The sequence below is a fragment of the Maylandia zebra genome, linkage group LG9 (genome assembly GCF_041146795.1).
Source record: "Maylandia zebra isolate NMK-2024a linkage group LG9, Mzebra_GT3a, whole genome shotgun sequence".
Lineage (NCBI taxonomy): Eukaryota > Metazoa > Chordata > Actinopteri > Cichliformes > Cichlidae > Maylandia > Maylandia zebra.
The window spans coordinates 359,177-384,669 of record NC_135175.1 but is presented as its reverse complement, the minus strand read 5'-3'; the positions used below and the strand labels follow the sequence as shown (position 1 = coordinate 384,669).

Sequence of the window (25,493 nt, the reverse complement as noted above, 5' to 3'; positions counted from 1 at the left end):
TTAAACAAATTTTTTTTAAATTTTTGTTTGATACAATGTGCATAAAGTTAAAAGATTAAAACGAATAAAACATGTTTTAAAAATAGACTTTTTCATTTGATTACATTTTATATGATTTATTATGCAGAAAAAATAGAACTGTGCTGAAAGATCTATTGCTTTATTACATATTCAGGTTGTGTTCAAGTTCAAGTAATAAATTAACTAATTACTTTTGAAAATAACAAATTAGTAAAGTAACAGGATTACTTTCTTGGAGAAGTAATGAGCAATTAGTAACTTATTGCTATTTTCAAGTAACTTGACCAACACTGTACCAATCCGTTTATCATTTACTGCAATTTTCTTTGTTTTGCTTTTGTAGTTTTGTTATATTTGATTTTAATTAAAAAAATTTTTTTACAAAATTGATGGAATAGAAACAAATGTCATCTTTTTTTGACATAAAACTGTTTGTCAATAATGTCACATTTTGAAGTCCATAATGGCATTTCCTGTCTGCTTCTCCACTTGTAAGCATTAACCAATCAAAGAAGAAACACTCAACTCTGTGAAGCTGACCAATTTGTCTTTGCTGTCATACTACATGTTTTGTATGTAATCAAATTGTCTACATATTTCGCAGATACTGTAGGTTGGATGTGTTTTGAAATTCCATTGAAATTTTTTTAAATTAATTGTGTTTGCTGTTTTTATACTACTACTACTACTACTAATAATAAACTTTACCCAGGACTCTATAACCTTTGATAAGCTTAAGCTGCAATTTTGACTGCAGCTGTTGAAGATCCAGCTATGGCTGCGTTGCTGGGGCCAGCACTCATCTTTATCATGTATGCTGCCTTCATTGCTCTGTTATCAGCAGCTGTTTGCAGCCTGGACATAGTTTTACTTTAACGTGTTCTTATGGCTTGTTCTGGAAACTACAAACAAGTTATTTAGGAACTCTTAAAGCCATTTAGAAAGTCCAAGTAAATGTTTAACAACATATTTAGATGCACATTTATACATGCACAGATTATGAAATGAGGGTTTATGTGTTATTTCATTTTGCAATTCATGGCTAATTCAGGTATTTACTAGTTGTTAATTAAGTATTTTTATGAAGTGAGTCAACCAACTGAGCCTTCAAAGCATTTACAACTTAAATCTTAAAATGCAAAAAGCCTTCCTTATCGTCATAACTGAAAAAGCATAAAGGAATACAGGACATACAAATATTTGTTGTGTGATGCAAACATAACTCACCATTTGTAGAAAACAGAAATGTATGTCAGACCAGAGCCCGAGTTTGCAGAATGGTTTGAAAGGGAGAGGATGCAGACTTGCAGAGTATTTACTCTGTGGAAGCAGCTTCCAGTTTGGATTCAGGAGACAGACACTATCTCTACTTTCAAGATCAGGCTTCAAACTTTCCTTTTTGCTAAAGCATATAGTTAGGGCTGGACCAGGTGACCCTGCATCCTCCCTTAGTTATGCTGCAATAGACGTAGGCTGCCGGGGATTCCCATGATGCACTGGGTGTTTCTTCTTCACTCACTATGTGTTAATACACAAATCTGCAATAACATTTTTTGGAATTATTCATCGCTGGCTCTCTTCGACAGAGTCTTTGTCCTGTCTTCCTCCCCTAAACCCGTTTGGTTGCTATTTGAGTTTGCTGCTAATATTAACAGAGCAGCTGGTGACATGTTCTTTCTGAATGTTAAAGTCACCCACAATAATTATTTTGTCTGCACTAAATCAGATAAAAACTCTGAGAAATGAGTGTAAAGAAAAGCACATATCACCTTTGTAAGACTTTATTATTCTATTCTCTAAGAATGGTTTGGTTTCTATTAGAAATATACGAACACGGTGTAGTACTGAAGTAATATAAATGTAACTGAATTATAACATTCTTTGTTAATGCAGTGAACACGGTTTGTTTACAGGCGCGTTACAGTTGCTCTAGTGGGCGGGGTGTCGTACGTTCATTGGCCAATCAGCGCGCTCTACTCCTGAGCAGGTCCCGGCCAGGCGGGCTCGTTGCTCCGTCAGCCTATCAGCGGCCGTCTTCTTCTGCGCAGGGAGAAGTTAGCAGTCGAGTGGCAGTCTGGTTCGCAGCCACGATGGGTGCAGTACGGCTTTTTGTGGTCGTCCTTCTTTTTGGGACAAGGATACAAGAAAATAATGGTAAGTGATCTGAAATGAACACAGTAGATGTGCGTGTGTTTTCGTGTATTTGTCGAAACTTGCACTCTTGGTTCGACTCGCTTCCCTTAGAAGTGCTCTTTGTTCAAGAACCCCCAAGAAGCGGGTTGTGTCTAACTAAAATGGCGTAGGGTCTGCGGCCAGTCTGCTGCTGTCTGCCTGATGAATGTTTATAGTCTGGGGGGAAAGGATAAGGCAGCAACAAGTCACACGGCGCTGAGACGGTTCAGCGTGCTAAGCTCGGTTTTGGTCACCCGTTCCGACCCTGCTTTGGACCAGCACAGGACCGTCTGAAGGAACAGTCCGAGTGTGGCTGATAGAAAGTTGGCCGCATCACGGACGGCTGTTTGCTTTTTGTCAAACATTAATTGAAATTGGGAACAAGCATTTTTTCCTGCTGGGATTTATGTAAATATCTGTATTTACCATCTCAAACGCGTTGTTAGTGTTCTGGTCGGGACTCATCTTGAGGAGCATTACTAACCTTTGATGTGAGTCTGATAAATAACTCCGTTATTCTACGTGGATAAATGCTTAAAGAGTAACTTGCTGGTTGACTTCAGTAGTTTTCTGCCTGACGAGCAGACGCTAGCCCGTTAGCTTCTGTCAGAAATTCGTTTAGCGCTGCTGTAACTTTCAACAAGAAACTCGTGTAAATAAATGCTGAAGTCGCTGCTGCGTAAATGCCAGAGCTGCATCGCTCCGCTGCATGTTTGCAGCAGCGTAGTCGGCTACAGTGGAAGTGTTTAAGGAAACGCAGCTTTGAAGTAGCCAGCACGGTTAGTGACGAGGGCAGGCGCGTGCACTGCTGCTCGTGCACTGCTGCTCGTGCTCGCGAGTGTTGAGCCCAGATTTTTATTCGTTTTTCATGAAAAAAACATCGTGGTCGCTAAAACCATCGCGTGACTCTTACAGGTGAAGGGTTTTCTTAAAGGTACAGCCTTCACCTGCATCTGTGTTCTTTGCGCTTCATTGTGTGACATTCCTTTGTGTATACAGAGAGGCTCGATGAGTGGGGAAGCGTGATTTCAGCTGAGGTCATTAAAGCCCCCCGTGGGGTCCTCATATACTCATGATATGTTGGCTCAGGGACACAAACAAAGGGGAGGCACTTCTGCTCTTTGTTCAGCGGGAGGCTTGTCATGTTGCACGTTTGGAGCATCATCAGTCCTTCTTTCTTTTGTTATCCTCACATTAACGCAAGTCTGATTTTAATTGGACCACGAGTGGCTGTGGATTACAGTGTAGACTGCATGAGAGCATCTTCACTGCCACCTCTGTGCCACGTTGCTGTTCAGCACCACACCCATGCAGCTCCCACTCCTGCTTCAGCAGCATCCGCACACAGCTGAGCACAGGCAGCAAGCTAAATTGGATGGTGTCACTAGTACTCATCATCCTCCACCCTAACGGGCACGAGGTGGTGCTCTGTCACTTCCCCCCCTTCCTTCTTCCCTCCCATTTTCCTCCTCCATTTTTAGCACAGTAAGTAATGAAAATCGTGACATATCTTGAGACGTAGAAACCGATCTCCTGCAGACTAGCCCACGTACACAGTACTACATACAGAATTCAAAGTATACGCATGTTTGCAAATGTATAAATGCAGCAGATGAGCTGGAAATGGTGCACGAACCTCAGAGAAGCAGTGCCATTCAAGAGCTGTTGTTTTGTTTCCCAATGTTGAAGTTTTGCTAGAAGAGTGGACGCTCAGTAGAGTAGACGAGGGTGGGTGACGTTCAAGTAATTATTGAATAGTGTTAGGGTTAGGCCACGATGTCACATGGTTACAGTGTGGTAGGAAGCTAACTTTGAATCGATTATGATGTTTGTTGCTGTTAGGGCTGCCACGATTGGTCGACTAGTCACGATTACATTGACGACTGATTTAATAGTCGACGCGTCGTTTGAAGCTGTGTAAGATCCAGAAAGATGCAGGAATAAGTAGCAGGATTTAAGACAGGCTTCGCAGCGACGCGGTGAAGCCTGTCCAAATTCAAAGACTCCCCCAAACGCGGCCGAAAAATGCGTTCTTCATTTCCCCAGATTTGAAGGATGGGTCGGGTGTGTCCTTCGTGGCCCACCATATCCCAGAATTCATAGCGCGGCCCAGCCAATTCCAGTGTCCAACAATGGCGGCAGCTACTTAGTGTTAATATTACTCTTATTACTCTTTCTGGGTCACAAAATAAACGTTTAACATATTTTCAGGGGAGAATGTAGCTGTGGAAACCTCAAACATCTGCTCGGTTTATTAAGACACCGTGTTTGCAAAAGTGCGCCGATGTTTTCAGCTGTTCCCCACCAGCTAGAGGGCTCAGTGGAGCCGGCGAGAACAGCGGACTCCCAGCACATCATTTTCAAACCCACCGCTGTCTTTCGCTACTGAGGTTAAACATGATATATGAGTCACTTAGATAACTTACAAATGTTATTGTTTGGCTTTTTTCAGTGTTTTATTTGTTGCTGAGTAAATCTGTTTGGCTGAGATTAAAGTTATAGTTTTCACACAGCTGAATAAACATCAAGCAGACAGCTGATTAAACAGAAGTGTGAGACGGTCGAGAGTTTACTCCGGTGTCCTGTTATATTTTAGATAGCAAGGAGTTTATTAAACTTCACCGAAACAATCTGCAAACTTCATTAAACTTTAATAAACTATCATCTTGTCTTTATTTGTAGTTAGCACCTGAAACACTTCAAGCTGTAAGCTAATGATAGTTATATAAGAGCAGATGCTGCTGGTGCAATAAGCTGTAGTTTTACGTCCAATGGATGATGATCTGATTAGTCGACTATCACAATAATGGTCTGTGGCAGCCCTGCTGCTGTGTTTGCTGAATGAGAGGAGAGCCTCTGTGTTAATCCCGCAATGCTGTTTGATGAATCCTGCAATAAGAGCCAGGACGGGCTGTTTGTTAGTGACCCAGTGGTAATGGGATTTTGTTCCACCAGTGGACGCTCTGCTTCCTCTTTGATGGAGGGTTGAACAGATGTTTTTGTTAGAACAGTAAAAATCGACACAGACGGTCAGTTGCTGTTTTTTGCGTCTGGTTGTGTTGCTCATGCGTCACTGTTGGGTGTTTATACAACATGTTATTGTTGTGGAGGTTTTTCCGTGCACCGTGTTCTCCCACCATCGGGACTAGCAGTGGAGGAATGCCAGGCATGTGGGTGACCCCAGACAGCCGTTGTCCTTGCTTAAAGAACCACAACTAATTTGAGTGGTCGTAGCCACACGAGCAGCCGCTGGCAACAACGTGTTGATGAATAACCCTCGGTCACTGACGGAGAGGCTGCTGCCCGTGTTTCTGAGGGAAAGCTTCAGTCTGGCTGAGGACGACGTCTAGCGTATGATGTTAGGGCTGAAGCTGCTGGTTACTGTAGTGATCGATTATTAATGAGCAGTAAGAAGAGAAAAGTGTTTTTAAGTTTAACTGCACACGTCTGTCAGCAACAGTTTGTATTTCCTTTGCTTACTAAAGTTTGATTTGTTTAAAGAAAACATTCTGTTAAATGCAAAAGTAAATAATCTCAACTCCAGTCAAATAAAGTAAGCTCTGCATGGAGTCTAAACAGACTCCGTCAGACTCTGGGAGCCAAAAGAGTTCAGACACTATTGTATCTGTGTGTTTTTGTGCGTCAGCATGTCTGTGAGTCTGTGCCCACTTTGCAAGAGACGTGACCTGGACGTGTCTGTGTGGTGGTCACAATGCAAGCTTTTCCAGTTCTCCAGATACTAAGGAAAGGAGCCTCGCTGCCTCCTTTAGCAGAGGACACTCTTTACCATCCTGTGTGAGTGTAGAGGAGACGATGCTGTGCTGTAATCATTTCATGCCAGGACCTGACGCTCAACATCACACTGCTGGGATAAAAGCCACTTATTGTTCAGGTCAATATCTCAGCTCCAGATTAGGATGAATATTAACCGATAAAGGTCGTGCATTAGTAAAGTCCTTTTTACTTCAGTACAGTTCAGTGTGATGATTGGAGGGAATTTTGCATCAGTCAGGGAGGAGGGGCGGAGTTACACGGGAACACAGCAAATATAAGAACATCATTTTCTATGCTGTGATTCAGTGTTTACTGTGTGAGGCAAATGATGGTGATGATGTGATAAACTAATAGTAAGCACCGTCTGAGTGTTGGCAGCTGTTTCTGTCTGTAAGCTGGTTCACGTCATAAACAGCCTGTGTGGAGCAGCTGACCCTGACGTTATCTACAGTCAGGTCTCGAGCAGCCCAGTTAAGGTTGGGCGATACGTACATTTCTTTCCAGTGGACAATCGTCAGTCCAGTGAACGATGATAGGTGACATTTTGATGGGCGGAGCCTTGTAATCATGCACAGACTGATTCGCACGTTCAGAATTTACACGTTTTGTTTGGAGGGGATATTTGACCTTTTGCTTGTTTCAGTATTAATGCAGCTGCTGTTTGGATTATTCGTTTATTTGAGGTAAAAGACTTAACGTTACGTCTGAGATTTATTAATGTTCGCTGGGTGAGACATTTAGATTTTTACTTACTTTGTGTTGACATTTGTGTCTGTTGTTTGGTGGAGTGTGTGAGACAGATAAACAGGTTTAGAGTGGAAAAACAAAGCCAGTGTCTCTTTGTTTCCCATCATTGTAGTTTTTAATTAAAATTCAATGTTTTTTGTTTCTGAACGCAGGCTGCTGCCGGTCGTTCTGCTCTGAGTTTCAGTAAATGAATCGCTGTGCCGTTAATACAGCTCTATTATTTTTTTGCATTGACTCGTTCTCTTAGCTTCCACCAACATTATTAGCAAACGTACTCGTGGGCAGATAAATAAATCGCTGGTGTGAGAGCGATGGGCGAAAGGCTCAGCCTGTCGTCAAAGGTCGATATATTCATCCAGCCTTAATCCCAGTCACTGTTACTGTGCATGAACGTGCGCAGTGCCTTCAGTTGTAATAGCACATTGTAACTAGGGCTGAACGATTATGGAAAATAATCTAATTGCGATTTTTTTGCCCCAATATTGCGATTGCGATGCGATATGCGATTATTTTTTAAGGTCTTTGTCTTCTGTATTATTAAACAAAGACAAGCAATACATCATATAGTATGGCCAATACTATATTACATTAATTTTAAACTGTTCTTTCCTGGAAGACAGACCTCTGTTATGATGACATGAGGTGATGCATGAATTGATGACTGACATTTTTATTTAACTTCTTCAATCACAACAGTATATTTGAACATACACAATAGTTTATTTTTAGCTTACAAACATCTGAGCATAAAGTGCTGACAAGGAACCCTGGTGTAAACATTAAAATGAAAGTCAGTACAATGTGCAGATTGCAGAAATATACATAAACAAAATCAGTGGCTTTACCACACTCAGTTTTTCGACATCTGTGAACTACTAGACAGTCATTCAATTAAAAAATAATATTAAATAAATAAAACTAATAAATAAAAAATACACACATCTTACTGATCTCTGCAGTCAGTAACATTACACATAAAGTGCAAACATAATAGCAATTGTATAAACACACACACAAACATTGGACGGTCTAGTTCTGATTAGCGTCACCGCTGTCTCGGTGGAGTTTAATAAACTCGGCCGTCTGCTTCTTGCTATCTAAAATATAACCAGACACTGGTGTAAATTCTCGACTGTCTCATACTTCTGTTTAATAAGTTTTCTGTTTGACGTTTAGTCAGCTGTGTGAAAACCAAGGAGGAACCCACCCGGGGGATTAATAAAGTTTTATTTTATCTAATCTAATAACTTTAATCTCAGCCAAACCGATTTACTCACGAACAAACAAAACACTGAAAAAAGCCCAACAATAACATTTTTAGGTTGTCTAAGTGACTTATATATTACGTTTAACCCGAGCAGCGAAACTCCGCGGTGATCTGAAAATGATGTGCCGGGAGTTGTGCCGTTCTCGGCCGCATCAGTAACCCTCGAGCTCCCGGCTAGCTGTCGAGCTGGTGGGTAGCAGACGCCTCTGAAAACGTCGAAGCACTTTTGCAAATATGGGATATCTTGATAAACCGAGCAGATATTTGATGTTTACACAACTACTTTCTCGCCTGAAAATATGTTAAAAGTTTATTTTGTGACCCAGAAAGATTAGTATGAGTAATTTTAAAACTTAGTAGCGGCCGCCATTGCTGGAAACTGGAGTTTGGCTGGGCCGCGCTATGAATTCTGGGATATGGTAGTAATTTGGACAGCCTTCGGCGCGTCGCTGTGACGTAATCGGTCTACAAATGCGGCCTCAGGAGGATGCAGCCCATGAATTTGGACATGTCCAGAGTATAATCGCAGCCTTTGCGGTTAGAAAATTGCACTTGATCATGTCGCGATATTATCGCAAATGCGATATATCGTTCAGCCCTAATTGTAACATTCAGGCATTGATCTTACACACTTACATGTATTTGTTACAGCTTCAGCAGAGAGAAGCAACTCGCTGTGTGCTTTAAGGACGTCACATTTGTACAAATGGCTTTCGTGCTCTGTGGGCAGATGTTGGAGGTGTTTCCCTCTGTGTTGTCATCAGTGTTGGCTCATCACACTCATCATTTGATGTTACTCTGTAAAATGCCATTTAACAATTTAAACCTACACACACCCTAACACATTTGTGCCTGTCCTAATGAGGACACACACGTGATGTTTTTCTCTGTCGAGCCCACAGCAGCAGATGAAAACGAGCACGCAGAGACTTGGAAAGTGATCAACACAGTGACTGTGCTCTACAAACAGGTGAAGATGCAGCCGACTGCTCATCTTGCTGAAGTTCAGGCTGCTGGACTGGAGTCTGCGTTCACTCAGCTTTAACAGCACTCTCGGTTCTTGGCTAGGTTAGCGTTAGCATGCTGTCCATGCTGAAGTTGTGCTAACAGCATCGTGCACTCGTTTCTGGCCTGGAGCAGTCTCCACTTTACCATCGCGCTCGTCTTTTTTTGTGCAATGTCCATGCTGTGGACTGCACCGCTGTTTCCCTCGTCCTCCGACACATGTACTGAAGTCAGCTGACCGTAGCGAGGGTGCGAGAACCAACAAGTGGGATGGATAGGCAGGCAGACGAATGATTCTAAGCAGCTAGACTACTGTTCGATATAACGATATATACCGTCTGATGATATGAAAACATCTATTGTTTCATATTACCCCATCGTTTGTTTCGTGGTGTTGCAAAACAAACTGTTTACTGGAATATTTTTCATGGTTTTGATGGTCACTGGTTCTTAAAGTTCTGTCTTTGTCTTATATTTAACCTCCTAACAACCGAACTCTTCCACGGCATGCATGTTCCACTCAACGTCCTCGTAAGTGGATATCAGGCCCAGAAACATTAAGTATTTTGGTCTAGACAACCCACATATGTGGACGCCAGGTCCTAGGAGGTTAATATAACCACACTACGGACGGACAAGCGTCTGCTTTTATGCGTTGTCGTTAGCAACAACGACGCGTGGCTCCGCCGTCCGCTTGTTTGCTTTCCACATAAACCTTTCACAATAAAGCTAAGATCCTGTTGAGATTTTTCAGAATAAACTGAATTATGTGAAATAGTATGCAGAGTGTTTACGGACCAGAAGCAAAAAAAACCCCAAAAACGTCGGGTGCTAAAAAATAAACCTTAGAACAGGCTTTCCCCCGCAGCACGCCGTGTAGTAAATACAAAGAAAACTCTAGGTACACGACGCCCAGCTGAAAACACTTCACACAAGTCGAGCTGATTCACAGAATATATATCGTTGTTGGGACGATAAATGTCTTCTGTCGGGATATGAGATTTTGGTCTTATCGCACAGCCCTATGGACTACTGCTGGGTTCTCTACAAGAACCGGTTCTGGATTCCCGTTCCTAACCAGGACTGACAGCACGTGGTGTTCTGCAGTAAACTGGACTAACCAACAGCAGGACCCTTTCAGTAAGTTATCGGCACGTTTGTAAGTCGATCGATAATGAACGTCCTTAGCTAGCTAGTTAAGATGAGCAGTTGGTTGGCGTTGGTGTTGGTTAGCTAGTTTGTGAACATAAATGAGTATAACCTGACTAAAGAATCACTCTGAGCTGAGGGATGTTCCTGCAGCTGAGATGGGTTGTGTCAAAACGTTACCGTTACAGTACTACAGTACAGTTTATTATTCAACTAAGAGCAGCAGGCTGGACTTTTCAGATCATGTGTAGAGCTGATCATTAAATAAGTGCAAAGAGCAGCATGTTTGTGTGCCTGCACATGTGTGAGGACAGTAAGCTGTCATTAATGGAGGATTTAATGCAGAAGAAGAAAATGTATTCTTCACTCACTGCCTGTAAAATTAGTGACATTTTCCAGGTTTGTTGTAACACACCTGATGGAAGTAAAAGAACCAGAATTAAAACAGCAACAGTGTTTCTGTGCTGTAACCAACAGTCTGTGTTCCCCAATGACTCGTTACAGTTACTTATAGTTGTTGTCTTTTTGTGAAATGAGTTCTCTCTCAGTGGGTCAGCAGAACATCTGGAAAGGGAGGAAGTTTCTCCAAACCTCTGGATGCAGGAATGGTGTCTGAGTTTTTCTCTGGGGTGGATGTATCTGTGCATAACAGTGTGGACTCTGGGTCCTGTAGTTAAATAAAGAATAAATTGTACGTCTATGAAACCTGTGCTGCTGTTTTTATTGAAAGTGTCCATGTTAGCCGGCTGTAGAGGGCTCTGTGAGTGGACCGGATCGAACCTTCAGTTTCAGATCATCTTCAGTCTGATGTTAAAATCTGAAAGCACCGCTGGTTTAATTTCCAGATAATTCTGACTCTGGGCTTGTGTGTGTGTGTGCAGCTGATGCCATCGGTCTGTGGTGGGATAAGAACTCAGGAGAGCCGAATCTTAGAGCACGACAGTAACATAGGTGTGTAGCATCGCTAGCTAGCAACAAGCTTGTGCCTAATCTAATCCAGCCACCACGTTAAGAACAGGAGCCACAGAGGGATGTTACGTGTGGTATTGAACTGTAACATGTTCACATGTGAGTCTTTGTCATTAGAGTGATGTGGTTGGATTTACCTTCATGAGTCACAGTTAACCCATCAGCTAATCGTTTGAAAACCGCCACATAAATGTATCCAGCGGCTGCGCAGTGACTGCACCTCAGGTCACGACTGCGCAGACAACGTGGCAGCTCCAACAAACAGGAAAAGTTTGGCTTCATTTTTGTACCATGGGAGGAAGTAAAGTGGTGTCTTCTGTGTGCTACACACTCATTGATTCACACAGTGTGTGTTGTCATGTAGGACGGGGCCAGAGCAGCAGAGCAGACGCTTCAGTCTGAGCTGTGAGTCAGCGGCTTCAGACGCCGGCCCGTCGTGGCCTCCATTAAAGTGCTCCAGGTCTCCCCGCCTCTTCAGCCGGGCCTACTTTCACTCACTCACTGTCTGTGAGAGTGATGTAATCATCTGTCAGTGCCCCACTTCATGATATCTAAGGTTGAGTTTAGATTTTTGTATTTAACTTGTAATGTCTCTGCCTAACCAGAGAGGGAGCTAGTGCTCCAATGACTCATTGAATAACTCTATTATTTACCTTAAATCATAGACCCTCTGTGGGGTGTGTTAGCTGAAGCATGGTCGAGCACGGTGACTGCAGTAGAAACGTGTCTTTGTTTTTAGCAAAAAAGCCCGATGACAGCAGTGAAGATGATGTTTCCATCGTTTGCAGGAGTTTGTTACACACACTGTGACAAGTAAAGACACAGAGCTGTGACCAAGGAGGTGAAACACATTTCCCAGCATCCATCAGCAGCGCCTGTGATCACTGTTTACACTGTAACAGCTGGAGGGAGGGCTCGCTCACATCACCTGTTTAACTTCCACACAACTTTATTCCTTTGTTCTACAAACAGTTTTACAGCATAAACATTATTATATGATGTTCAAACAGAGACTGGTGCACAGTGCTGGTTTATAGGCTGAGCCTTTACTCTCCAAGCCTGCAGCTGACTGAAGCACCTTATATTGTTGTTTCACTGAGCTTTTTATTTAAAGCATGTTTTAAGTGCAACAGGAGTTTTTCTTATGAGCACTGTGTGTTACGTGCAGCTGTGGTTTGCATTGTCGGGAATATTCATGTAATCATTTGGTGATTTAGAAAGTGTATAAATGATGGTCTGCTCTACTCTAATGTGAGGCTGCGTCTCTGTAACACTGATGGAAGCTCGGATACTACCACACACACACACACACACACACACACACACACACACACACACACACACACACACACACACCAAGAACTCCTGTTCAGTCATTACATTTGATGACATCTGTGACACTGACGAGGATCCTTCTGTATGTGACCTGTAGATCAGTGTGATGCTGGGAAACCCTGGGCTTGGCTAGAGGTGAGCTGATCATTACTAAAATAAAAGTAAAAGTCAGACTGTCACATAAAGACTCCCAAACTTTGGAATACAGATGTTCAAAAACTAAACAGATCGTCTGCAGGATCTATGAACAGCACCAACACGCTCCCTTTCCTTCCTCCTTAAATATTTTTATTATTAGTTTGAATTCAGGATTAACAGTTTGGACAAACACTCATCAGACCCGATGATATAAGCTGTGAGACGGTCAGCGGGGCTATGAAGGCTGTGTGTGGGGAGGCGGTCACATCACATCGTGCAAGGAAGCGACAGCTTAGACAACATCAGAGCACTTTTGCAAACAGGCCCCATCTCGACAGATGTAGCCGGGACCCCCCTCCACGTGACTCCTGCTGGTGCTTCATGTCAGTGAGACGGCTCCTCAGAGAGCCTTGTCCTGTGCTCGCCTGTGTTCCAGCTGGTGACAGGAGGTCTTGTGGTCTGGACTTCTGTTGCCTTCTTGTCTCCGGGGTGGTGGAGCTGCAGTTTGTCTGCAGGGTGAACAGCTGATGATATTGCTCAGTTATTTCTTTGAAATTTGTGCACCCATTCCTCACCCCCCACAAATAGATCTACTGTATTGGGGCTGAGTCACGACGTGGTTCATAATTAGCATTATGGTAAAGAGCAAATCCCACAGAGCCCTTGTTCATCATGGTTGCCAGACTCACAGAATTAAAAGAAATGTGCACGTTTCACAAGCTGCAGCATGAATGTGATGCAGTGTTGATGCTGAAATGCTATATTGTGCAGCCCTATATAAAAATGAGAGGGTCCACCAAGCATGGCAACAAGAACAGTCTCATCCTGTGTAGCTGTTGAAGTCGTGGTTAGCAGACTGTTGATCACAGGCTCCACCTTTTCCTTCTGAAAAGTGTGAGGCGAGCAGCTGACCGGCTGCTGGCTCTTTAGCATAGGCTGCTCAATATTTATGAGCGCAGGGCCTCAGACAGACGTACGACCTATTGATTCTCTGTTTAATCATGCAGACTGTGGGAACAAGAAGCTGGCTCAGCTTTATGTTGCCTTCTCTGATATGATAGCTGGGTGCTGTGGTTGTTGCAGGTTGTGTTTAAAAATGCATCGTTTGCATAAGGAAGTGTCTGCCTCCAGTGTGATGGAGCACAGGCTGTAGGGATCTGCTAATGCCTCGGCTCCCACCATGCTTTCCAAAAATGGGGCTTGATCTGCAGTTAGTGTCACAGACAGAGAGCTGCATCTGTTATAGTGTTTGAATAGCCCAGTGCTCAGCTTTGTGTTCCACATAAACAATAGAGCCATCCACAGAGCAGGTTTCTCATCTGCTTTGTAAAAGGGGGCAGATCCCGGGGCCCCTTTCCCAGCATGCATGCATCCACACATTCAGTCATACAGAGATCACAGCTGGCGTGGACAAAGGGCTGGACATAAAGGAGCTGACCGGGTGGATGTGGCAGTGGGCAGGGCCGTGACCTTTGGAAATAACTGTGGGAGCTGAGAGGTACCTCTGAGGAAGGGGAATGAAATGAAGATGGGGGTAGGGCAACATGTAGGGTGTGTCTGTGATCAAAACAAAGCAAGAGCTTGTGTGTTCAATCGAGTGTGAGCTCCACGTAATGACCGATTGACCTAAGAAGAGAAACGACACCTCCTGCCTGCACACGTACTGATTTAAAGTATTATAACGTTGATCATTTGTACATGCTAGCAGAGATCACAGGCTGCACCCAGCTGACCAGGTGTTGACTAAGGCTCAGACACCAACATGGACAGCTGGAGACCCCGCCTGAGTGCACACATAGGTGCATTGTAATGGAAATCCTCTGCTGACGAGTCCACGAGGCTCTATCAGAGCTGAACGTCACGTCCAAAATATCATATCTGCTTAATGAGTAACTTGATATCAACTACTGTTGAGACTCAAGTGTTATGTGATGTAGTGACTCCAAGTTTCAAGGTACATATTAACTTGTATTATACATATTTTGGTTCAGAGGTCGCGACCTCTATAGATCAGCACAAACTGCTTTGTTGTGTGTCTGACAAACAAAAGCTAAACCAGTTCCACACCACTGAAGCTGCAGCATTTTTACAAACCAGTTCTGCTTCATCCGTTTCGTTCAGCGATCCGCTTTCGCCCTTCTCGTTCTCCGTCGCCGCCATGCTTTTTCCACCATGTGCGTATGAAAACACTGCGCATCTGCGTTTTACCCATATTCTATCGCCATATTTCATTTTCTTATCATTGCCCAACATTATACTGGCATTACCGTGAACGGTATGATATGGCCCAGCCCCAGTCAGAGGTCAAGTTTTCTGCAACATTTTTGAATTCAATGAATCAAGAAGGTCACCTCGGATCTTCACGTTGATATCGTAGGTCCATCTGCTAAAACTCCCGGCCTGCTTGCTCTACGCGGCGCCTTCCCATCATGACACCACGCTGGAATCCACTGGTGTTTGTAGAGGCGTCTGCATGCCCAGGTGCTGGATGTTATACACCTGTGGCCATGGAAGTGACGGGAAAAACTGGATCCAGTCATTTGGTTGGGTTAGTGAATACTTTTGGTAATACAGGGTAGAAAGCAATACTGTGTTCAGCCACGCCCCAGGCCTAACGCCGTCAACCTGACTCAGCATCTGCCCGGCACGCACCAAGGATCACGCCCAGCCTTCATCCAGCTGTGCCCTCTTCTCCTCAACCAACTCAACCTTTGAATCTATTATTGTACGATCTACAATATAAAGGAGGCGACTGTTGTGATTTGGCGCTGTATAAATAAAATTGAATTGAACCACTTTAATATTTAGACTGTTACTCTGTCAGCCACTGGGCCTGTTCCAGTCAACCCACTGCTTCCAGACTGGGAGTCCATGTGAGGACAGATTACCCAATAGGTTTGGTATCCTGGTCACTGCTTTCAGATCTTTTCAATCATACTTACCTGTACATGCCCTTATCGTATGTGCAGTCCCTCACATGTGTCTTTGCACATGTTACACTGAGTGATGTACTGAACAGTTGTAAAGAGATTTCCTGTCATTGCTCTGCACTGCATCTCCTCATCCTGAGTCCCAGCAAACTTGAGGTTCTTGTGTTTGGAGCTGAGCGCTTCATTAAAGAGGCTGGTCGTTACATCAGCCCTCCCACCACGTGCTAAGAATCTTTTTGTTATATTTGATCAAAAACTGAGCTTGGAATAGTTCAAAGGTCATCTGTGGCTCCTGGACTACTTCCTGTCATTTACTTAGGAGGTTAAAAGTAAAGATGGCACCATACCACTTTTTTATGTCCAACGCTGATATCATAAGGTTGGATATCTGCCCACAGCGGTATGAATCCGATACAGTCTATTTTATAATCGATACAACTGTTTGAATGTTTCGCTGCATTTTGTAACATTGTAACACTAAAGCTGTTCTGTCACACCTGTATGCCTAAAACACACGGCAGTGCAGTGATGCTAATCTTTGCATTGAAACTTTTAGCAGAACTTTAAATCGAAGTATTTAAAGTAATATTTAAAAATACATTTAAAATGCAGATTTCAAAAAGTGCAATATCAGCACAAACTAATGTTTATAGTCAACAGCTGAAAAGAAACAAACAGGTTGCAGAGTGGAGCCTTTTATACTTACAGCTGAGTATAAACAGACATCCAGAGTAGAAAGCAGTGAAATGCAAACATGACACTCAGTGTGAGCTCTTTCTATCACCTTTAACCTCAGACTGAAGTTAAACTCAGCCTGAACCAGGAAATAACTGCCAGAACATTCACCTTCTTTTGTTTCATTTTTTGTAAATAGATCACTTTTACATTTCCATATATGACATTTAATTTGTATCATATTTGCTTATCTGTTTTCTTTTACTTGGTTTAAATGTGTTGTGCAGTTTATTTCGGTTTGTCAGGTTCACACTGATGGTGTTACAGTCCCAAAAACACTGTACGTGTCAAATATGATACATATGATCTGAAGAAGTGTTCTCATAGTTTGTTTTTCTGAGCCACGAAACTGTTTATCCTGTAACAGTTTTTCACAGTAAAGCTTGAGCCTCGAAGCAACGACAGCGACCGACGCATGAAACGATACATTTTTAGACACAAGTTGTAACGGCCGCCGTTTCCTTTGTGAGTATTTATTACACAGCGTGCTGCGAGGAAAAGCGTCTAACGTTTGAGTCTGAGGTTTATTTTTTAGCACCTGGCGGCTCTTTTTTAATTCTCATCCGTCAATACTCTGCATACTTTTTCATGTGATTCAGTTTATTTTGAAAGGTCTCAACAGGATCTTGAGCTTTATTGTGAAAGGTTTACGTGGAACATAAACGAGCGGACACGCGATGGTGTTACCGTCGTTGTTGCTAACGACAACGCATAAAAACAGGCGCTTGTCCGTCTGTAGTGTGGTTGTATTAAATATAAGAGAAAGAGAGAACTTTAAGACATTAATACAGCCACTACAGTGACATCAGAACCATGAAAAATATTGCCGTAAACAGTTTATTTTGCGACACCGCGAAACAAACGACAGTGTAAAATGAAACGGTAGATGTTTTTACATCGTCATCCGATATATATGGTTATATCGAACAGCCCTACTGCAGGTTGTTTCAGGTTTTCCTCAGGTTACCACTTGAACCGTCTGTTATGCTATATTAATGTATTCACTTTAATATTTGGTGCAGCTGTGCACAGCTATTAGCTGAAGAAATCAGATGGATGGTAATGTCCCTGCTGAAAGGACCTCCCAGCGGGGTTTGGGAAAGAAGTAGAAAAATGGAAAACTGTAAACGGGCTTTGGTGACAAATGTTCCCAAGAATCCAAAGTGAGATGGTTTCTGTGGAAAACGCAAACAGCTGGACATGCACACACTTATTATTTTCATGGAGGTGCTGGCGCTGATACTTTGTGCTTATTACTGCTGTTTTTAAACACTTTAACTTCAGTGTAGTTGGATTTACCACACACACACACACACAGACGAGAGCAGAGATGTGGCTGTAAATAAAAGCCAGCTGACAGCAGAGTGACTCACACAGCTCGTCTGTCCCTGCAGACACACACTCTGTTACTCAGGTGTGTCTCACACGTCTAGACAAAACAACGGAAATGTTGCTGCGCCACATACTCGGAGACTTCTGCTTAAAAACCAGAGTGGAAACAGAAAGCGTGGCTTGCTGACGCAGACGCAGATTAAAGTGAACCTCTGTGCTTTGTGTTGTTTGTGTTGTTGGGAGGCCACATTCCTATTGGTCTGTTTGTATGAGCGGGTTCATATCAGGTCAAAAATCACAGCTTTGTTTGAGATGCAGTGAGGCAATAAAAGAAACAGTCATAGTCTGGAATTGTGAGGATTTACATGAGAGGACATAAAGAAATCTCTGTAGCAGGTTTAAAGTTTGTTTTCACCACAAATAAAACAAAAGCAGTGGTGTGTGGAACAACTACACCATCAATGAATGAATGAGACCAGTGACTAAAAATACCTTAGTAATCACTTCTTGTATGACTTTATTCGTTTTCCGTATCGTGGTGTGTTACAGTATGAATGATGCACACCGTTGGAACATTTATAATTAGGGCTGGGTATCGTCACTGATTTCTAGAATCGATTCAATTCCGATTCACAAGGTCCCAAATCGATTCGATCCACGATTCGATTTAATTCGATTCGATTTAAATCTGGGAAATTTTGACAGTCAGAAGTATAATTCAGATCAGAACATTTACATATTTTTGTATCTATAAAAAGGAAGCTGACACTCGCAAGACTTTATCCAAGGTGTGAGCATCACAGCAGATGCCTTTGTGTCAAAGTAGCTGAGGATAAAACACAGAAAAACATGAAGGTTTTCCTGGCCTGGGATTTTATAAAAATATTCTGCAGTACATCAAAAACGAAAGAAAACCATTAATTAATGAACATTACCTCTGAAGTTACAGCGGTTTTATTAGACACACGGCTAAGCATTTTGCATTTTGAATAATATTAAAAAGTTTAAATTTGTTCAGTATTGAACAGCAGAAATGAGGTTTTCTTTTCGGAAGAATGTAAAAGGGGAAAAAACAGCGGCCGACAGCGCTGTAAACAACAGTAGACTTGTGCGTAACAAGCAAGCGAATAATGAAGAAAGCGAAACTGTTCGAGAGAGAGAGGGGGGGGGGAGAGGGGGAGGGAGAGAGGGAGAGAGCTGCGCATCGCAATGGAAGCAAAACAGTAAAAGAGTGAATTCATGACAATGTTTATGTGAAGCGTTTGGATCTTCTTTTGCTGCTGGTTCGGTCAATATTGTTTGGAGAGAGATCAAACTAACAGCTTTAGAATCAGCGCATAAAGGGCGTGAACACAAAGCGCGGACCCGGATCAGCGAGCTGTCGGCTTTCAGCCCCGACTGTGAGAAAGGCGACATCTAACTGATTCTGATCCGCGGGTCGCGCTGTGTGTTTAAGTCTATGTGCAGAATCCCTGTACCTGCTCTCATTTACTGTTTGGTGGTTCTTGAAATTTTGTGAGATGTCACCAGAGATTCTGGCATTTCGGACAAAATAAATTTATATTAAAAAATCGATTCAGGATTTTAATGAATCGATTTTACGTTATCCAAGCCAGAATCGATTTTAATCGATGAATCGATTATAAAAACCCACCCCTATTTATAACAACCACTTCAGTAAATGTTCATGTACACACACACACACACACACACACACACACACACACACACACACACACACACACACACACACACACACACACACACACCCTCCAGTTTTAATGATCTCTGCTGTTGGTTTACTGTAACTGACAGCTCACTGAATGAAGGGTTAATTAAGTGCAAGACTGAGGACGACATAAACGTTCGAACTTTCCTTGTCGACACACTCACAGAGCACTCCGTAGCCTAGCAACATGGCAGAATAACAAATCTGTACGGTCCAAACAGCAGGTTTTAATCAGTGGCTGCTTTCAGGGGGAAACGAGTGTGGGAGATTATCATGGCAAGCAAGGTGTGGATTCCTTGGTCCATTGTAGTTCCCTGTGGACCCACTGAGGCAGGTCATTTAAGCTGATCAGAGGAGTCGAGCAGCATCTTCACCAGCAGCTCCCACAGACAGAAGTCTTTTCCACACACACACCACAGACGTGCCATAACACTGACAGCCACTCATGAACAGGTTTTTCTACACGATCTTACACAGCACGCCTCGCTCAGTTAAGCACCTGCTCCTAGAATGAAGCGCTGTCCATCAAACATTTCCACACTAAAAACATCAGGACCAACTCAGGCTTCACCTTCACCTGGCTCCTGAGCCGCAGACAGGAATGCTGGTTTCATTTTACATGCTTACGTAGTGTGGTACGTCGCACACAGACACAAACGACTTCACAGAAACTACAAATGATTATTGTACAGTCAGTGACAGCTGCCTTCTTCACCAGGAGCGATCAATGCGTCTCACACAGCTCTGCTTGGTGTTTTCTTTCCAAATATTCCCTCCTTCCTTCCTGATTCTTCCCACTAGGACAACAGTCCCAGATGCACCCAAACATTTGTTTTGTTGTTGTTTTGGTTTTAAACACCAGCTCACACTGTGCGTGTGTGTGTGTGTGTGTGTGTGTGCGCGTGCGCGTGTGTGTGTGTGCGTGCGCGTGCGTGTGTGTGTGTGTGTGTTCGTCACATCCCAGAAGAGTTTAGGTCTCTGCGTCAGATCACTGCTGGTTCCCATAACTCCCATTCCTTAGAAATGTTGGTTTCTGTAGAAGTGCCCACACTGACATATCGTCACTTCTGTAGACGTGGAGGAAGTTCTCCATCACAAATTGGCCAATATGGGAGTTTCAGAGTGAATTATGCAGTGTCAGCATTCGTCACCATTGATGGCATTGCTGCTTCAGGTTTTCCTGATCGTGTATCACGAGTTACTCGTTGCAGGTGTTGTGCTATCAGCATTTGTCAGCCTACTGAGACCCACTTGGGCCATAATACCAGCAAATGACCATCCTCAGCCGTGCATATGTTCCAGCACTGATATTAATATTGGTTAGCTCTGATGAGTAGTGCAACATAAAGCTGAGTGTAAAAGACCTGAATGAGATACTCATTTAATGACTGCTTCTTAGTCACGGCCCAGTGAAGCTTTCTGAAGCTCAAAAAGCTTCATTACTCACAGCTTATCGACACAGTTGTCTTTGGTGACATCTGGTGGCCAAACGATGAAGCGCAGCCTGAAGCTACAGATGGAAATGAACTGCTTCATTGTGACTGCCCACTCGAGAGCTGAGTTGGCAGCTCCTGTATAATATCATGTGATGACACTATCGGGCTATTGTGGTGCGTTTGTGTCTTTGATGAATAAATGATCCATATGTGGCGTGTTCTCTCTCCGTCTGCGTGCGTTCTCTGGTCTCGTGGTCCAAACACATGCAGATAGGGGGCTTAGGTTAACTGCCCATAGATGTGAGCCTGGTTCTGCCGCACGTTTCTTCCTGTTTAAAGGGAGTTTTTCCTTCCCACTGTCGCCAAAGTGCTCATAGGGGGTCATATGATTGTTCTCTGTATGGTTTATTGTAGGCTCTACTGTACAATATAAAGCAGCTTGAGGCGACTGCTGTTGTGATTTTGTGCTGTATAAATAAAGTTGAAGTGAATTAATCCTCCCCCCTTTTTCCTCTTCCAGGCCTTCAGTGTTACTGTGACCGCTGCAGCACCAACTCCAGCTGCACGACAGACGGTATCTGCTTTGTAGCCATCCAAAAGTCAGGCAGCCGGATGACCATTGAGCAGCGCCAGTGTGTGCACAATCGTGACTTGATCCCACGAGACCGACCCTTCATCTGTGCCCCATCTACCAAAGATGACAGTGGCATTTACCCACTGTGCTGTACCACAGACTACTGCAACAAAGAGCCAGTGACCCCCACTGGTAAGAGGACACCAGCCATATTGCCTCTTCATGCCTTCCTTTAATTATAAAGTACAGCTACTACGCTACTGCAGGTGGAAAAGCTTCTCAGTCGTTAAAACAAAGTGGAGCGAGAGCGTTAGAGTAGGAGGGTCTTTTTCATGAGTGCAGTGGGCACTTAGTGGACTGGTGCTGTACTGGTCTGCTGTGGTGCAGAGGGAGCTGAGGGTGACTGCACTGACATGCAGTTTAGAAAAACTGTTTGCATGTTTTTTTAAATAAATAAAAAAACACAACCCAAGTAAATATAAAATGCAGTTTTCATTAAACGATGATTTATTAAGGTGGAAACGAGCTACGCAAAACTATCACGTGAAAAAGTAATTATGCCCTAAACCAAAGAACTGCTTCAAGAACTGCACTCGTGTGTTTGTGATAACTGGGAGTGAGGCCCACTCGTCTTTTCAGAATCGTTTTACATCAGCCTCATTGGAGGACTTTAGAGCACGACTGGCCTTTCATTGGCTCAAGTCTGGACTTTCCCAAAAATAAGTGTTGTAGTGATGTAGTGCGAGGTGGACTCGGATGGGTTTCAGGTGCATTACCCAGCTAAGCTTGAACAAACTGAGGCTGAACATAGTATTTCATAGTACTTCTACTTTTGTACTTTTGTGTTAGAGGTGAGAATTCCTGTTTTTCTAATGATGACATTTCGTTCGTCCTCCTCGCTAAATCCAAACAGCAGTGACTCTCATTCCCTCGCTGGTCTAAAACGCCGCTGTTGTCTGGTAGCAGACGAACACGCTCGGCGCAGTGCACCAGGTAGATCGTTAGATAGATGGGGGGGATTAATGATGCGTTCGCGGGGTCACATCTGCTGGTGAAGCTGCTGTGAAGTGCACGGTTGTGATGGTTTTTACCATCATGATGACGTCAGTATGGGCGCTGCTGGTGAAGAGAAGGTGTAACCAGCTGATTGAGTACACAAACCTAAGCTACACGTAGCTGCACACCAGGTTCAAAAAGCCCGATCCAGTGGGGATGTGTTTCTACCGCACTGCATGACTGAGGTCCTGAATCCACGTAAACCTGTGTCGTGCACTCTGAGATCCACAGAACGAGGACTTGAGGCTCGTCGTCACATTAACCTTTATGCTTCCAGGCTGCAGTCAGGCCAGCGCAGGTCCAGGCTTTGGGTCAGCAGGTATTCTGACCAACACTCTTTGTGTCTTGCAGGCCCCACAGCGACCCCTTCTCCTCTGGGGCCGGTGGCCCTCGCTGCTGTCATTGCTGGCCCTGTATGTGTCCTCTGCTTGCTGCTGGTTTTGGCGTTCTACGTTTGCCACAGCCACAGAGGCCTGGGCGCCGGGGGAGCCGGGGCCCACCACCACCATCGGGTGCCTAATGAGGAAGACCCCTCCATGGACCACCCTTTCATCACTGTGGGAACAACACTGAAGGACCTAATCTATGACATGACCACTTCAGGCTCTGGATCAGGTAAAACGCTACATCTCAGGGTCTGATTTGTGCAGTGATCAGCTGAAGGAGGATTTAGACATTTCAAAGGTATATAAAGGTAAAACAGCAGCATGGATTCATAGAAGAGTCCAGGGGCCAAACAGACACTTGACTGAAACAGAACTGTGACAGAGGTCTCGGACTGAGCAGCTAGAAGCGTACATGTAACAGGGGCAGGACAACATCTGCTCAGAGATGCTTTTTGATGACAGCAGAGGAGATGCTTCACAGTGCTGAACGTGGCCCTGTCTTTGTTTACCTGCTCCAATTCAAAAAGTCAGACTTGCTAATAGGGCTGGGCCATATTATACCGTTCACGGTAATACCGGTATAATGTTAGGCAACGATAGGAAAATGAAATATCGCGATAGAATGGGAGTAAAACGCGCATGCGCAGTGCCTTTGTTTTCATACGCACATGGCCGATTGTTGAGTGAAACAGATGAACCAGAATTGGTTTGTAAAAATGGTGCAACTTCCGTGATGTGGAACTGGTTTGGTGTTTGTCCGTCAGATACACAACAAAGCACATTTTTTGCAGAACATGCAAGCGGCCGTCGTTATTGTCGTATTTGTCGGACTAAGATGCTCTTAAATCTGGGAGTAATCTGGGTCCTAAACTCCGTATGCTTCAGGTCAAACAACACTGCAGCATCACTTAGAGTTAAAAACTGTCTAAATTCTTTCATCTTTAATAAAACGATCAGCATTGCTGCTTTACCAGGTGTAACTATGAAGTTTAACTTCCAGGCATCCATGAAAACAAAAGTTATTACATTTAACGGAGTTAGAAGTTAGCAGGAAGCTAGCGGAAGTTAGCTCGCTAGTTTCGCTAGTTACCTAAGCATGATATAGCATGTTCTGACTGAGAGATTTCTGAAAAAATTCAAACGTACAGCTCTGCTACCACTTCCAACATAAATGAAGACAGGAAACTAAACAGCAGTGACGTTTGTAGGGTTACTGAAGTTGGGCTAGCTGGTATATAATGATGTGCTACGTGACCGCTAGCGACACAGCTATGTTAGCATAACATAAACAGTGAAGCTGGAGGACGAACACTAACACTTTTCCACTTATAAAAGTTAACGTGAAGGTAGAGCAGGGCGATATGGCCAAAAATATTTATCACGATATATATTTGAAAATTTGCGATAACGATATAACCGACGATATAATTGATGCGAGACAAAATACAACTCCACAACATTACTAGCGCAAAAAGACAACCTTCCATTTATTTTCACTTAAACAAGAAGCTGGTTTTTATGTACATTAAAGCTTTATAAAAATGTAACAGTGCAAATGCAAATTCCTTGCTGAAAGTTTAACCAAAAGGCATTTCCAGTAGAAATGGGCTGACATATCCTGAGCATAACCATGTATAATATCCACTGAAGTTAAAAAGAGGTGCTTTGCAACATTAAACTGCAGTGTGCAGTACGCATTTTTCGGACCATAAGGTGCACGGGATTATAAGGCACATTAAGCGAAACAAAGCAGTCAGATAAATCAAACTTTATTAAACTCATTCTTCTTGCTTCCTCCACTTCTGTACCATTGATTCATTAATGTTGAATTCTCTGGCAGCTGCTCTATTCCCATGTTGTTGCAGTATATTAATGACTAACCTCGTATTGTGGACGGATTATCTCAGTTGTTCTCCTGACTGAAGTTTGGTCCGTTTACAGCATCCTGCCATGCGATTGTATTTGTCTCTAACCATCAGGAACCTTCACGTTAACTTTTATAAGTGGAAAAGTGTTAGTGTTCGTCCTCCAGCTTCACTGTTTATGTTATGCTAACATAGCTGTGTCGCTAGCGGTCACGTAGCACATCATTATATACCAGCTAGCCCAACTTCAGTAACCCTACAAACGTCACTGCTGTTTAGTTTCCTGTCTTCATTTATGTTGGAAGTGATAGCAGAGCTGTACGTTTGAATGTTTTCAGAAATCTCTCAGTCAGAACATGCTATATCATGCTTAGGTAACTAGCGAAACTAGCGAGCTAACTTCCGCTAGCTTCCTGCTAACTTCTAACTCCGATATATGTAATACATTTTGTTTTCATGGATGCCTGGAAGTTAAACTTCATAGTTACACCTGGTAAAGCAGCAATGCTGATCGTTTTATTAAAGATGAAAGAATTTAGACAGTTTTTAACTCTCAGTGATGCTGCAGTGTTGTTTGACCTGAAGCATACGGAGTTTAGGACCCAGATTACTCCCAGATTTAAGAGCATCTTAGTCCGACAAATACGACAATAACGACGGCCGCTTGCATGTTCTGCAAAAAAATGTGCTTTGTCGTGTATCTGACGGACAAACACCAAACCAGTTCCACATCACTGAAGTTGCACCATTTTTACAAACCAATTGTGGTTCATCTGTTTCACTCAACAATCGGCCATGTGCGTATGAAAACAAAGGCACTGCGCATGCGCGTTTTACTCCCATTCTATCGCGATATTTCATTTTCCTATCGTT

At 43.3% G+C, this 25,493-nt stretch overlaps 1 protein-coding gene across 1 annotated transcript in view; it reads left to right on the top strand.

Annotated features, from left to right (window-relative positions):
* The first annotated feature begins 2,074 nt into the window (after positions 1–2,074).
* tgfbr1b (transforming growth factor, beta receptor 1 b) overlaps positions 2,075–25,493 on the top strand; it is a 41,905-nt gene continuing 18,486 nt past the window's right edge. The window contains exons 1-3 of the mRNA XM_004572066.6: positions 2,075–2,175; positions 21,260–21,505; positions 22,721–22,984. Of these exons, the coding sequence (XP_004572123.3) occupies positions 2,112–2,175; positions 21,260–21,505; positions 22,721–22,984 (574 nt within the window). The 5' untranslated portion in view covers positions 2,075–2,111. The remainder of the gene's footprint in view (positions 2,176–21,259; positions 21,506–22,720; positions 22,985–25,493) is intronic.